The 14415-nt window shown below is 34.2% G+C and overlaps 1 protein-coding gene across 11 annotated transcripts in view; it reads left to right on the plus strand.

Annotated features, from left to right (window-relative positions):
* The window catches only part of PPFIA2 (PTPRF interacting protein alpha 2), a 465246-nt gene that overhangs the window by 404962 nt on the left and 45869 nt on the right, over positions 1-14415 (plus strand). For all 11 annotated transcript variants that reach the window (XM_041738828.1, XM_041738826.1, XM_041738829.1 and 8 more), the window contains one exon: positions 2881-2974. In XM_041738828.1, the coding sequence (XP_041594762.1) occupies positions 2881-2974 (94 nt within the window). The remainder of the gene's footprint in view (positions 1-2880; positions 2975-14415) is intronic.

Below are 14415 nucleotides of genomic sequence, written 5' to 3' on the forward strand. Positions count from 1 at the left end.
AGGACACGCTAAAGGATTTTCTGCACAATATGTATCAGTTGCCCTTTGCAGTCACATCGATATCTGAAAATATGCCTCCCTCCCCATACCAACATACGCATATATTCATATTCCTTCTGGAGATTGGTACTGTCTCTAGTTTAGAACCATCAGTATATAGAGAGCTTTCCAACAGAAATATAATTCAAGCCACAAATGTGAGTCACATATAATTTTTAATTTTCTAGTTGCTACGTCAAGAAAAGTAAAAAGAGACCAGTGAGATAAATTTCAATAATTATTTTATTTAAGTTAATGTATTAGAACATTTCAACATGCAATCAATATAAAATTATTAGACACCTTATATTCTTTTTTTTTTTTGCATTATGTGTTCAAAGTCATATGTGTGTTTTATACTTGCAACATTTAATTTGGACCAGCCACATTTCAAGTGCTTCATAGCTTTGTATGACTAGTGAATAAAACATTGGTATAGACAGACAGGTGGATATTCCTAAAGTCCACACAGCTGTATGAACCCACCATCAACTGGCAGGCTCTTCCCAGAGTTAGATGATCATCCATAGAGTAAGAGTTCATAAGCTGGTTTGGCTGGAACTATTCTTACCAAGAGCTGGAACCTGAACTTTGCTGGATCAGTTCAATGAAAGAAGGTTCTCCTCCAGAAATGTTTTAATTGGTCTAAAAACATGCACATGTTTAGACTTTTGCTTCTGTTTAAGACCATTGTCCTACATGTGATACTTTAAAGTAATTTTATCTCCTATGGCCAGAAGTGTTCTTTTCTATTGGCATTTTGAAACAGATGTAGCTGTAATTCTCTATTAAGTGCTCTGTCCAAAGGATATTAGATTTTGAAGTATTGAAAGTATTTCCAAGCTCCTCATGCTTTTTATTTTTATAGCTTTATTTATGACAAGCAAAATCTAATATCTGCTTTAGATTTGACTCACAATATTCTTGTAGAGATTTCTTTATTTCTCTCCCAGAGCTTTCATTTAAAAAAAATGTTGTTTTTGCTAATTAAAATGTTGGATTCTTAGAAAAATTTTAAATCATAATTTACATGTTCTTGTTTGCTCAGAAAAAATAAAAACCCTGATTCATACAACCACTTGGTGGTTGAAATGTCTTGTTTATTTAATGGGTCTACTTCATCAATCTCTATGTCCCCATCTGGACTGATCAAGAATTTTGTAATTTTTGAGTGAGTCACTCATTTCTATTTCCATTTCAAGAGAACAATTTTATTGTTATTTCCAGACTGTGAATAGTAATTTATGGATATACGGTAAGGCAAGTACACTGACGAGAGACATAAAATGAAAATACTCACTCACTGTGCATAAATGGAAAATCTCACATTTAAAAATGACCCCCAAGACTCCTTTAGTCAGCTAGTGGATGGTTCTCCTAATGGTACCAACAATGAAATTCTTTCATAATACAAAAAATTATTTAAGTGTTGATTCCACATGTGCATAATTAAATAAAATAAATGTTGGTCCCCAAACTCAAAATTATTGATTAGATCCAGACAGCAATCAATGTGTTTTCAATTAAAGAGGAGGACTTTGTTACAATTTTACAGTTCAGTAACAGAGTTACTAGGCTATGAGATTAACATTTATACCAATGCTCCAGAATTAATAGCATCAGGTATTATAGTTCACTAAATTATGAAAACAGTAACAAAATTTGTCATGGTGCCTTAATAAGCTCATTTCACTAGAGAAACCATAACCTAGTCCAAGCCCTGCAAATGTGAGGTTGGAAAATTAAAATAACAGAATAGCAAAAATTGTGTTTAATAATTGTATTTATTGATATATTGGTGGCATGTGTGTGTGTGTGTATGTGTGTGTGTGTGTGTAGCCTTTGTAAGAGGTAGTATTAGCCTAAATCTTTCTACCTTATCTTGAGCTTATCTTGGACTTTAAATCCCTTCCATTTAAAAAATATGTATACCTTAACCCACTTAAAAATAGTGAACATTTTTTCGTTTTACCTTGACTTCATGTTTTTTTACATATAGGAAATATCAAAGAGAAAACAGAGCCCAGGATTAAGTTCTCATTTTTCAATTGTCACAAGAATCTATGAATTAATTATGTGCTTATGGATCCTGAAGGAAATAATTGCATTGTAAAATGTGTAGTTCTGTGTTTGATGCCCAACATACTTCTCTAAAATGACACTACACTAAATAATCTGTGACTTGCCGAGTAAAAGCAACTCTTCCCAAGATGTTTTGAACACATAGTTTTTTCCAGATATAATTATAAAATTTACAAGACAAAAGCAAAGCTCCCAGAACATGTGAAGTTCTGGAAGTAAATCTTACATTAAAGAATACAGAAGTCAGCCAAGTGAGGAAGAGAGGATTCCAGAAGCAAGATAGGAAAAAAATCTTTAGAAGTCAGCAAATGCCTCTGCATTCCCTTGACTTGGAATTGACATGCACCTTATTGGGTTCATTGGGCTGTCATTTATCCCATTATATATAAAATATGGCAAATTTTTCAAATGTTGAAAGAAAACTCTCACACACTATACCCATATTTGCTCTTGTTTTTTTGTAAGAAGAGAAGTGGACAGCCTGCAGACTGTATTTGTCCATGTATTTATGATGTATTATGTTGCTGCTGGGTGCAGTTGAGTAGTAGGCTAATATGTACCCTTTCTTTTCATTCTATCACTGTGCATTCATTTATGTCCCCATCCCATTTTATGGGCATTGAGTTGGAAATATAAAGACAATCTTAAAAAAGCAAAGGAATATCTAATACTGAAGGGTTGAGCAAATAACTTTTAAAAATTTCTTTTCAGCATTGACCCAATGTATGCAACCTAATGCCCATAGTTGCTTCTTCACAGGAGGCTTCATGGAGACAGAAGCTGCAGCTCAGGAGTCCCTGGGGTTAGGCAAACTTGGAACTCAAGCTGAGAAGGACAGAAGACTGAAGAAAAAGTAGGTTTGGAGATTTTCTTCTTCCTTTTTTCTAGCTTTGACTTGCTCTTTATTACTTGTGGGGAACTAAAAAGGCAGTAGTTGGAAACAACAGACTAAGGCCACCATTGTCCTTGTAGTCCTTAAAACGACTTGCTAAACTCAATTATGAAAACAGTAACAAAATTTGTCACTGGTGCCTTAATAAGATCATTTCACTAGAGAAACCATAACCTAGTCCAAGCCCTGGCATTTCCTAATTCTCTTGAGGGGCTGCATGAGATAGGTAGACACGTCTTTGGCCTGTAATAGAAATAGATGGTTTCTTCTAAGAGACTGACACATTTATTGCAAAACTCGTAAATATTTAAAATGTTTAAATGTAGCCTCATAAGTAATATAATAATCTATTTGATGTTGAATCCAGGACTGAACTGGTCTGATAAAATGAGAACATATACCATCCAACTTTGTGTTTCCTCTCACAGCAATTAAAGAACCTCCTCTCTACTTGGAGTATTTAAAAGGAGAATATTTCTTTGACTGATTGAACATAAACTTATTTTAGACCCAGAGCAGATTGTTTTGCATCTGTCAGGAAACTGATAGTGTATCTTTTCATTCACATGTAATATGGAACATTTAAATGACTTGCAAAATTGGCAAATTTTGAGTCTCAGCAGCTGTTAGAAAGCTAGTGGGTCCATAAATAACATATTTTTAAAATACAAAGTAGCATTTTCAGTGATTAAATAGTACCTATAGAACATGTTCTCTAAAAGCCAAAGGATTTCTTCTATTCCAGAATCTTTTGGTTGTTTACTCCTTTTCCTCTCCCTCCCCCCTCAGATATGTATTACATCGTGTTTGTAGTCTTCATGTTTACCTTTTTTCCTATGAAATAACATTCATTGCTCTAGTTACCATTATTGTAACAGGTATGCTTATATGGTTATAGTGTTTGGCATAATCAATTGACTTCATATTTTTGCCTTCTCATTTGCTTTATAGATGTTTACTAGTAATGAGAAAATACAGACTTGCAAGTTGTAGAGGAGCTCACTACCCTCATTATTTCATTAATTTTCTACTTATTAAAATTATATATATGTATAATATATGCATCAAATTTAGTAGAAACACTGTGCAGAAATAAAGAAGTGACCTTGAGAGCATTATTTCTTGAATACAACCAAATAGTTGTATTCAATAGTAGTAAATATTTCTTCTTATATTACTGATCACTCAAAAATATAATCAAATATTTTCACAATCTGTTCAAACTCTCTTAATTTTATTTATTACTATCAAGGAATACTTTATTCAATTTTGTGGCTATTTTTTGAGAAAAAATTCCTCTAAGAAATCTTCTCTTTAGATAGGTTTTTTAAAACTTATTTTAAGTCTAAAGAACTTCCAATTTTGTTTATTTAAAATATGTCTAGAGGAATAAGAGTAATTAAAACCCAGGCTAGCTAATGAACTTGATTTATTTCACTTAAAATTAATTTTTATTTTTCCTACAATGAAATATTTACATATAGTGGCAATTTAACCAGTTTTTACATTGCTTATAAGGGTGATAATGAGGCAGACAACGTATTTCATTGGTTGTTAATGGATCCAAGTTAAATGTCTTTGTCAACAGTTACTAAAGTTAAATATTAAAATCATGTAGTGATTTTAAGACTAATATATTTAAAACTTATCTATAATTATTTTAAACACTGTTGGATTGACTTAATGTTAATTTTAAGGAATTGTTTCTCAATCCTAACTACCCTCATAGTCAGAAACCTATTTTAGTTCTAGACTTAGTTTGAAGATTTTACTATACTTAACCTTTCAGTTTTATTTTGTAATACGTTTTGGCGAAATATAATTTTAAAATGCACTAAATAAAATACTTGTCTTAATGTTGAAAAAGTTATTAAGAACATTCTATGATATAATAAAAGGTAATATTTCTCAGTACAATTACTTCCTAGGGATAGTGGTATTTGGGTTAAAAATGATCCAACAAAGCAAATCAGGGTTGACTAATGGAAGGACAGAAGTATTTCTCTTATTATTGATTATTCCATGGCAAGAACCTCATGAGTATAAATATGTAACCAGTATTTATGAGACATATATAAGTGCTAACACTTACTCAGGGCTTGGATGACACTATGCCTTGGTTTCTGGATTACCAGAGGGAAGTGTCTTCATGTAATGAGTTTTATAAGATAGACAAGATAAATTATTTCATGTTTATTGGTCTTTCAAGATGGAGAAAAAAATTCAAGTACATTTTCAACATAGCAAAATGGAGCAATTTCTTTCAAAATATTGAACACTATAGGTTTATGTGCATAATTGCAATGACTATGGCTTCCTAATAGTTATTACTCCATGTTCTATCCATTGTCTAAGCCAAACGATGTTTCCAGGACAAAGTACTTAGGTTAGACCTATGTTCACTATCCCAAAAGTTATACCAGAGCTTCATTAGTCTCCGTGGGAAAAGCAGAGCTAAAGGAAAACCCTATTTTCAACTTACTAGCATATCAGGTATCTACAGTTAACAATCTGTGAATTTAAATTTAATTGAGCGAAATCTTATCTCAAGAAGTTAGTTATGACACATTTTTTAAAAAACCATATGTGGGAGATACTTTCAGAGAACAGCCTTCAAGATATTCCAAATTCTTGCAAAGTTCAGAAATTTGTAATGTTGGCAGTCCCCAGCTAAGGTCTAATTTGAGGCGCATTTACCATCCAGCAAATCAAACACACATAGGTTAGAACAGCTTACTGCATCTGTGTCCCTACCTCATTCTACTTTTACTTTGCTTTGTGAGGTAGGCATTTGTTTTTTTCTTCTATTTCTGGTTATTTTCCTATGATAAGGCATAGGAATAGTACAATACTGGATCTTCTAAAGCACTCACTGTTCAAGAGGATCTTGTCAACCTTTCCCTTCCTGAGCTGGATATTATCACACAGGTGCTATTCCATCGGAGCACCATCTTACCTAGGCCTGAAGTCAATCTACAGTTCTCCTGCCTGGTTTGTTTTTACTATGCCTTATCTTTGCTATTCTTTCTTTTAAACCTTTAACTACATTAATTGCCTCAACAGGTTTATATAGTGTATAGTTCATACCTACAAATATTGTGTCAAATTGAAACTCATCTAATAATTCTTCAAGTACTTCACATTAACTTCTCATCTCCCCCCATTAAAATTTGAATAGTTTTTCTGTAGCCTCATGGTATAGCTCTCCTAATCCTAAAGACTGAGTCACTTATTATTCTCAGTACGTTCTCTCCACATTAAAATTGTGATTCTCCTAGCTTTCTTGATGTGGGCTCCTTCTGGAGTGTCACAGCTCTTTGAGATCTTGTCCATCATCCTTTGGTTGATTGCACTGGACTCCGGGCACCTTCTCTGACTTAACACATAGTAAAAGGCATCTCCATTTCTAACATTCACATTATAAGGAATGGGGCCTGAGAATTTCACCTCCCCTCTTTTATACTGGTCACCCTGATCTTGAAGAACTCATTCCTCCTTCTTAGATCTCTAGCCAATGTTTTTTTTTTAATTAATTAATTTATTTATTCGTGAGAGAGACACACACACACACACACAGAGAGAGAGAGAGAGAGGGGCAGAGACACAGGCAGAGGGAGAAGCAAACTGCATGCAGGGAGCCCAACATGGGACTTGATCCTGGGTCTCCAGGCTCACGCCCTGGGCCAAAGGTGACACTAAACCGCTGAGCCACCCGGGCTGCCTTCTAGCCAATGTTTTAATCTAAGATCTACAACTACTTGCTCAAGATGGACAACTAAAGCCAACCACACAACTACAAAAGGTAACTGTGTGGCATGATAGAAACTATTGTAAGGCCACAAACTTACATGGTCTGGCCCATCAAAAATGTCAATTTCTTCTTGTTTTGTATATTTTTATTGAAGTATAATTAACATACAGTATTATATTAATTTCAGGTATACAACATATTGCTTCACCAATTATATAGATTATTCAGTGCTGAATTTCTAAATGTTCTTTAACTCCCCAAATTTTCCTTAAGGTTTAGATGTGGGTCTCTTAGGACCCAATAATAGAAACTCTGTTCTTTGCTTTAGTTTAAAACCTATTTGATGATAGACAAAGGAGTCTAGCAATTACAGATCAAAATGTCAACTTTATTACCAATCAAGCTGTTAGAATATGATTTACAAATATGGTAAAAAAAAAAAAAAAAAGAGGAAGTTTCCTAAAGCTGAAGCCCAGAACTAGAAATATTTATATGACATAGAAAGAGCTATATTGTCACAGGCTTCCAAAGTGCACAAGTATAATCCCCACCTCTCCTTAAAAATAGCATCTACAAATATTATGATTCTGTAAATGTGTCTCTCTAGAATCAAGGACTATGACTCAGGGTCATGAGATCAAGCCCTGCTTAGGGTCAGTGCTGAGATTCTTTCCCGTTTCATCCCTCTTCCCCTCTGTCTCTCCCCCTGGTCATGCTCTCTCACTGCTCTCACTTTCTCTTCCAATCTCTCACTCAGTCACTCACTCACTGATAAATAAATAAATAAATAAATAAATAAATAAATAAATAAATAATAATAAAATTGTTTAAAAAATAGCTCACAAGGGAGGAAATGAAATTTTTTATGTCTTAAGCATCTAAAAGAACTTTCAAAGTATCAGTGTTAAATGTATTAATATCTCATCATATTTCTTGCCTTTATTTACCTGGAATACACAAAGCTAACAATTTCCCGTATCACCATCTCCAGAAATGCAATGCTAGAGTGTGTGGCCATCTCTCTGAGTTTTTAAAGATCTGGAAATATATTTTACATCTAAATTAGTTTATAATTGCTAAAAGCATAAAACTATTGGTTCAAAGTAATTTTCCCTCAAAACCTTAAAGGTACTATTCTTCTTGCTTCTAGTTATATCTAATATCAATTGTCATTCTTTTGTATATAACATGTAAGATTCCTTCTCTCTCTCTCTGTCTAAAAGTTTAAGATTTTTCTATTTATCTTTGGAGTTCAGAAATATCATAACTATTTCTCTTCAAGTATTTTTTGTTTCATTTTTCTACTTTATACTTGCAATCTGACTTGTTAGTCTGACTGTTTATATGTATTGACTTAAATTTTTTTCCATTTCTATGCTCAACTTTAATTACAAGAAGCTTACTTTTATGATTAAAGATGAAGTTGTCTGTTTCATAGTAATACACTGGTCTCTCAAGACAGTCCTTGATTGGCAGTGACCATATTAAAATTAACAAAACCCTGTGAATGGTCACGTATCTCCAGAAATATAAATTCTGAAATCTGCATCTTAATTTTTATCTGCTAATTTTCCTACTGCATTTTTACACTATATAATTTTTTATTGAAACTGAGCGTGGGTAGCTCAGTCGGTTAAGCATCTGCCTTTGGCTCAGGTCCGGACCCCAGGGTCCTGGGATAGAGCTCACATCAGGTTCCCCATTCAGTGGGCAGTCTGCTTCTCCCTCCATCTGTCCCCCTGCTTGTGCTCTCTCCACTCTCTCTCTCTCAAATAAATAAGTGAAATCTAAAAAAAAGAAAAGAAACATGTATGCATACTGAAATCTTTTGTATCTTGAGACTTAAATTGAAAAATACCATATGAATATTAACATACTAATCTATCATTTTAAATCTTTAGTTATAATATCTGTAATGTGTTATTATTATCATGTTAGTTATACTATATTCTTCCAAATGGATAGCACTGCTAAATGAATATGGATTTGAAATCAATTTTTCAACATCATTAAAACAAAATTAACATTCCAACTCAGCTATCAGCAGCATCCTCCAGAGAAGTGGTTTTATCCTTGGAGCATGGCAGTCATAGTTAATCACTACCAATGAATCTTTATGTTAGAACTTCAAAGACATGAAAGTGAAGCTCTATAGATTTAGCTAATTTATTTCCATTGCAATCCTAAGGGTCTTCCTCAGTGCATAATCTTTAATGTGTTTTGAGACTCTGCACTTTTAATCTTTGGCATTTGGAAGGTTCAGAGTTTGCATATCTCTAAATAAAATAAATATCACTGAAAATATTCATTATGAAAGGTAGCACAGAAATTCCACAACATTCATTCATTTAATAAATATTTATTAAGTGTCTGTGTGCCAAGTTAAACTTATAAATGAGTTGTATTCCAGAGGTTAATTTGTAAGACGTGTGTTAGAAGCTTTGAATACATTTGCCCATCTAAGTAATGCTATACATATGGAAGGTAAATGTCTTTGCTTCCTCCACAAAAATCTATTTTGTAAGCATGCTGTAAGAATTGAATCTGACTAGATAAAGCAAAAGGGGGAATTCATGGGTAGGATATTAGAGTATCTCAGAGATTTCAGAAACAACAGAGGCAGGACAACTCCACAATTTCAACAATAAGAGATTATGAAATATTTCTCTAGAGTGTTGTCAAGGGCTCATATTTTCTGTTTCATTCCATTCCAAATTTTAAATTCCTAAGGGAAAGCATGTGACTGGCTCAGTGTGAAACAGATCTTTGTACTTGGATCAATCAGTTATAGTCAAAGGTTCATTTAATACAGACCTGATGGGATCCCTGGGTGGCGCAGCGGTTTAGCGCCTGCCTTTGGCCCAGGGCGCGATCCTGGAGACCCGGGATCGAATCCCACGTCGGGCTCCCGGTGCATGGAGCCTGCTTCTCCCTCTGCCTATGTCTCTGCCTCTCTCTCTCTGTGTGTGACTATCATAAATAAATGAAAATTAAAAAAAAAATTAAAAAAAAATAATAATAATACAGACCTGATTACAGGAGAACACGCTGGGGACTCAACTCAAAAGGATCTAATAAAGCAGAATATTTCAGAACCCAATCCTAATGTTCTCAGTATTTCTCTGGGAGAATGTCCCAATATCCTACTTGAAACTTCGCAAGCATGTCTTCTGTGCCTGCACTGAGCTAGAACTATCACTGCCTTGCCATCCAATCAATCATATGTAGCCCTGTCTAGCTCCAACTGTGGACAATTGTAAAAATTCTCTAAACCTAAAGAAATGATAATATCCAAAGGTAAAGACTAAAATGCATTGAAGATTTTTAGGAAAAATAAAACTAGGGAAAATCAGAGTGTTTTAAAAATATCTATATTTAGATATACTTTATCCTTTTGGAGGAAGGAAAATAATTCAGGGTGAATAGGGCTGCTGTTTTGAGCTTACAGTGCAATGTTAATGATTAGACTAAGTAGAACAGAAGCCTGTATAGTCTCCATATTTTCTGCCCAGGAGAAACATTTTTTATATGGAAAGAGTAAAATAAGAATTAGTAATAGGAAATTAAAACTTAAGATAGTTACATGTACAAGAGGAATGGCCTTTTCTAAATAAGTCCATATCATTTGTCTTGATTGAAGTATATCCTGGATTAATGGAATATGCAAATGGTAATTTTTAATTCATTCACTTAATGCCTATTATGTCACAAAGACTGTGTTAGAAACTACTGATTTTCAAATTACACAGTTCCATTTTTTAAAGTCTTTATAAACAGACAAACATGAAAACAAATTATTGCATGTAAGTATTTCAAGATCATGATCACTTCTCTAAATTACTAGGTTTTGAACACAATAAAAAAAGTGCTACAAACTTAAACCCCCCTAATGTTCTTATTTAAAAGTTGTTCTCCAAGCTAAAGTGGTTACCTCATTGTTAGTTTCCAAAATAAACGCATAACATAGGTTTTTTAAAAAAGATTTTATTTGTTTATTCATGAGAGACACAGAGAGGCAGAGACACAGGCAGAGGGAGAAGCAGGCTCCATACAGGAAGCCCAATGTGGGACTCAGTCCCCTGTCTCCAGGATCACACCCTGGGCCGAAGGCAGCGCTAAACTCCTGAGCCACCCAGGCTGCCCAACATAGATTATTTTTGATCAATAAGAAAGGAGATTATGAATGACCAAGAGGAAATGGAGTCCTTTAAAAATAAACTGTGAGGGGCACCTGGCTGGCTCAGTCGGTAGAGCATGCAACTTGATCTCAGGGTTTTGAGTTTGAGCCCCACATTAGGTCTAGAGATTACTTAAAAATAAAATCTTTATAAATAAATAAATAAATAAATAAATAAATAAATAAATAAATAAAGCAAGCTGTGCCCTTAAACTTTTCAAACATTCTCTAGACATGTAGAGGAGGAAAAATGCTATAAAAACACCATTTATTGAGTTCAGCAAGGTATTTCATTTACTTTTTAAATGATACTTCTAAACATAAAATTGGGTTGAAGCTAACAAAATGGATTTATGTCTGATAGGACTATTGTAATCAAAGGGGCTGAACAAAAGACCTGGTGATGGCTGAGTGAACTAGAAGGTGGCCGACTCAGCACTTTGACAAGTGATTTAAGTAAGAGCGTCAGATTTGTGGAGGACTGAAGCTAGAAGACATAGTTATGGTTTCAGATAAATTATTTTATTTAAGGAAGACCTTTACATAGAGATCCAGATCTAATAAGATAAAATTTAATAAGGGTGTTTATGTAATGCTACATCAATTTCATGACTAAACTTACTGGCTACTTGTGTATAGGAGGATATGGTGTGTGTGTATGTATCAGAAGATCTTAACTGCAACTCCTAAGAAAGTTGTTTCTGTAAGAAAAGACAAGTTAGCAAGAAAGGCAATGATATTTTCAATATCTATCAAAAAAAAATTGATAGGGCCCAAATTCTACGCACTGCACAGATCATAGCTGGATATTGTGTTAATTCCTGGGAAATACACTTAAGTGGATATTTTCAAACCAGCGTCTCTTCCAAGGAATACGACCAGTATCCTTGTGATAAGACCTTGGGCAAAAAGTCAGAGGTGGTTACAGATAAATTTGAGCCAAGTCTAAGTGAGAACTGTTAGCAATCACATATCCGAGAAGAAAGAATTGACCACCTGGAAAGAGAGTTGTTCCTCATGATTATGTCCAATATAGACCTGCCAAGTATGTGTATGATGCAGAAGTACTATATGGGGGATTCAAATTATACGACAGATTGAATTACATGCTCTTCAAATTGTCTCTACCCTGGAATTCTGTGATTCTCTATGTATTTCAGAGAACAGGACTCAGGAGAACCTAAGCTTTTTAAATTCTATTCATTTATTTTTTAACATTGCAGTGCCTGGCATATCACAGGTACTCAAAACATGTTTTCCAAATAACTGAATGCATGGATAGAAGCTGCGTGGGGAAAGAACTCTAAACGTGAAAATCTGAGAAAAGAACAGGAATTAAGGCAGTGACTTCTATCCAGATGACCAAACAAGGAACCTGGGCTTCCTCTTTGCCCTTGGGCTTCCTTGTCCTTATTCTTTTCTCTGTGCACCTCTCTCTACTATCCATACAGTAGGTCTTTGAAATCTCTCAGCTGGATTGGTTTTCTTCTTTCCCTTTCAGACCATCATAGTTAAACCATGTCCCATTCTCGCCTTCCTGTAATCCATTCTTCACCCTTCAGCTAAAGAGATCGCTCTAAATTATGTTTCTGAACCTGCCTACAATCCCTCAGTTACAACTCAGCTTCCTTAGGATAAATTCCAGATGCCTTTAGATGGCTCATAAATCCCTGCATCCCCTGGTCCCTATTTATCTGACAAGCTTTATCTCTCTCTGCTTCCCATGTTGCATGTATAGTCTTAATATACTAAATATCTATTTCTTGTTGATAATTACTCCTCTCTCCCCATGTGCATATATTCTGTTCCATTTTCCTCCTCAGTCTTCATTTAGTAATGATAATAATTGTCTAATATCTACGCAGTAACTGATAATCACATTGAGCAGTTAGAATATTCTAGGTGCCATTCTACATGTTTTAGATGCATTATCTCTCTCAATTTTCTTTTTTTTTTTTATCTCTTTCAATTATCACAAAACCTTTGAGGTAGCTGCTGCTGTTTTCCTCTGCCTGTGAGGAAACCTAGCTTTCCAGGCCCTGTGCTATACAAGAGGCTGGACCTACTGAGCTCAGCTTTCCTCTAAATTATTTGGGATCTCGGGGTAAAGCTGCAATTTAAAGCATGTAGTTGTCAGCTGGACAACTTGAATATCCTATATAATCTTGGATGCTTTATATAAGGAGTCAAAAAAGAACTCCTCACTCTCTGTATACTCTAAAAAGAGTAGCATATTTTTTCTAGAGAATAGTTTCTCATCTGACCCTATCCCATCTTTCAACATGAGCAACAAATATATTCAAACCAAGCACCTTTAAAAAAAAAAAAAAACTGAGAGGGGAATATAGTTTCAAAGCATAAGATGTAGCTGTGTTATAAGATTTCTTTTTTATATATAATTAGCAGCACATAATATCTCAAAGTGATATAAGAATAGTAATTATCTCTTATAAATAAGCTATGTAAGAAATTTAAACGTGCTTAAATCAATCTTAGGCTATTCATTCCAATAAAACTTACAAAGTCGGTATCAAAGAGCAAGGATAATTAACCCCCTTTTCTAAAAGAAAAAAAAGTCACTAATTAGACTGCATTTAAATATGATGCTGGTGTCTTAATCTGGAAATAATTCTCTCCATTTTTTTCCCACAAATATAGGATCTTATATTGGCTCTCCATAGGTTTTTCATAAGGTCTTTGAAGATGCCCTCCCTTCCTGTAGTTATTTAAAAATTATCCACCCATCAAGCAAGATTCTCTTCCTTGTTTCTACATTCCTAAGGAGGACAGTGGTTATCCATATCTTATTGCTAGAGTTTTATTCAAAAAATAGTTTATGCCAAAAGATTTCCACTAAAAATTATGTATGCGTATATGTATACTTTATGCACATGTGTATACAAAACTACAATTAAATGTCTTTGTTTCATATTTTACATAATCAAAACTTTAATCATGGGCCTGACTGGGTTAGGTTTGCTGGGCAAATTAGAAGAATAAAGATTTCCTAACCTCTGTGTAAGAGTCTCAAGAATCTCAAACTTAAACTATTGGAAATCAGTATTAACTTTAACAAACATTTAATTCTGAAGTACTGTGATGATGAACCATACTGAAAACTTCTGAAACCATACTGAAAACATTTCCTTTCATTTGTAAAGATCACTAGATATGTGTGTGGCCATTTTTTTTACCTGTATCTCATGTCTTTATATGTAAAGTGAGCCTTTCCGTCACCTTTGGGGTGCTCTTATATCCACATAGATCACCTGTCCACAACTTAACTTGTCCATGTCATGGCTTCATCACTTCCAATGCCATTCTCTACTCCAGGTCAGATACCTCCCATGGTCATAGTCTGTATCTTCTCATCACCTCCAAATCACTCCTACTCCAAAATTTCTATTTATTACCAATTCAAGCATATTATTCTTTCCTAAACAGTCTTCTTTCAACTTTGCTTTATCGACTTCT

The sequence above is a fragment of the Vulpes lagopus genome, chromosome 23, assembly GCF_018345385.1.
Source record: "Vulpes lagopus strain Blue_001 chromosome 23, ASM1834538v1, whole genome shotgun sequence".
Lineage (NCBI taxonomy): Eukaryota > Metazoa > Chordata > Mammalia > Carnivora > Canidae > Vulpes > Vulpes lagopus.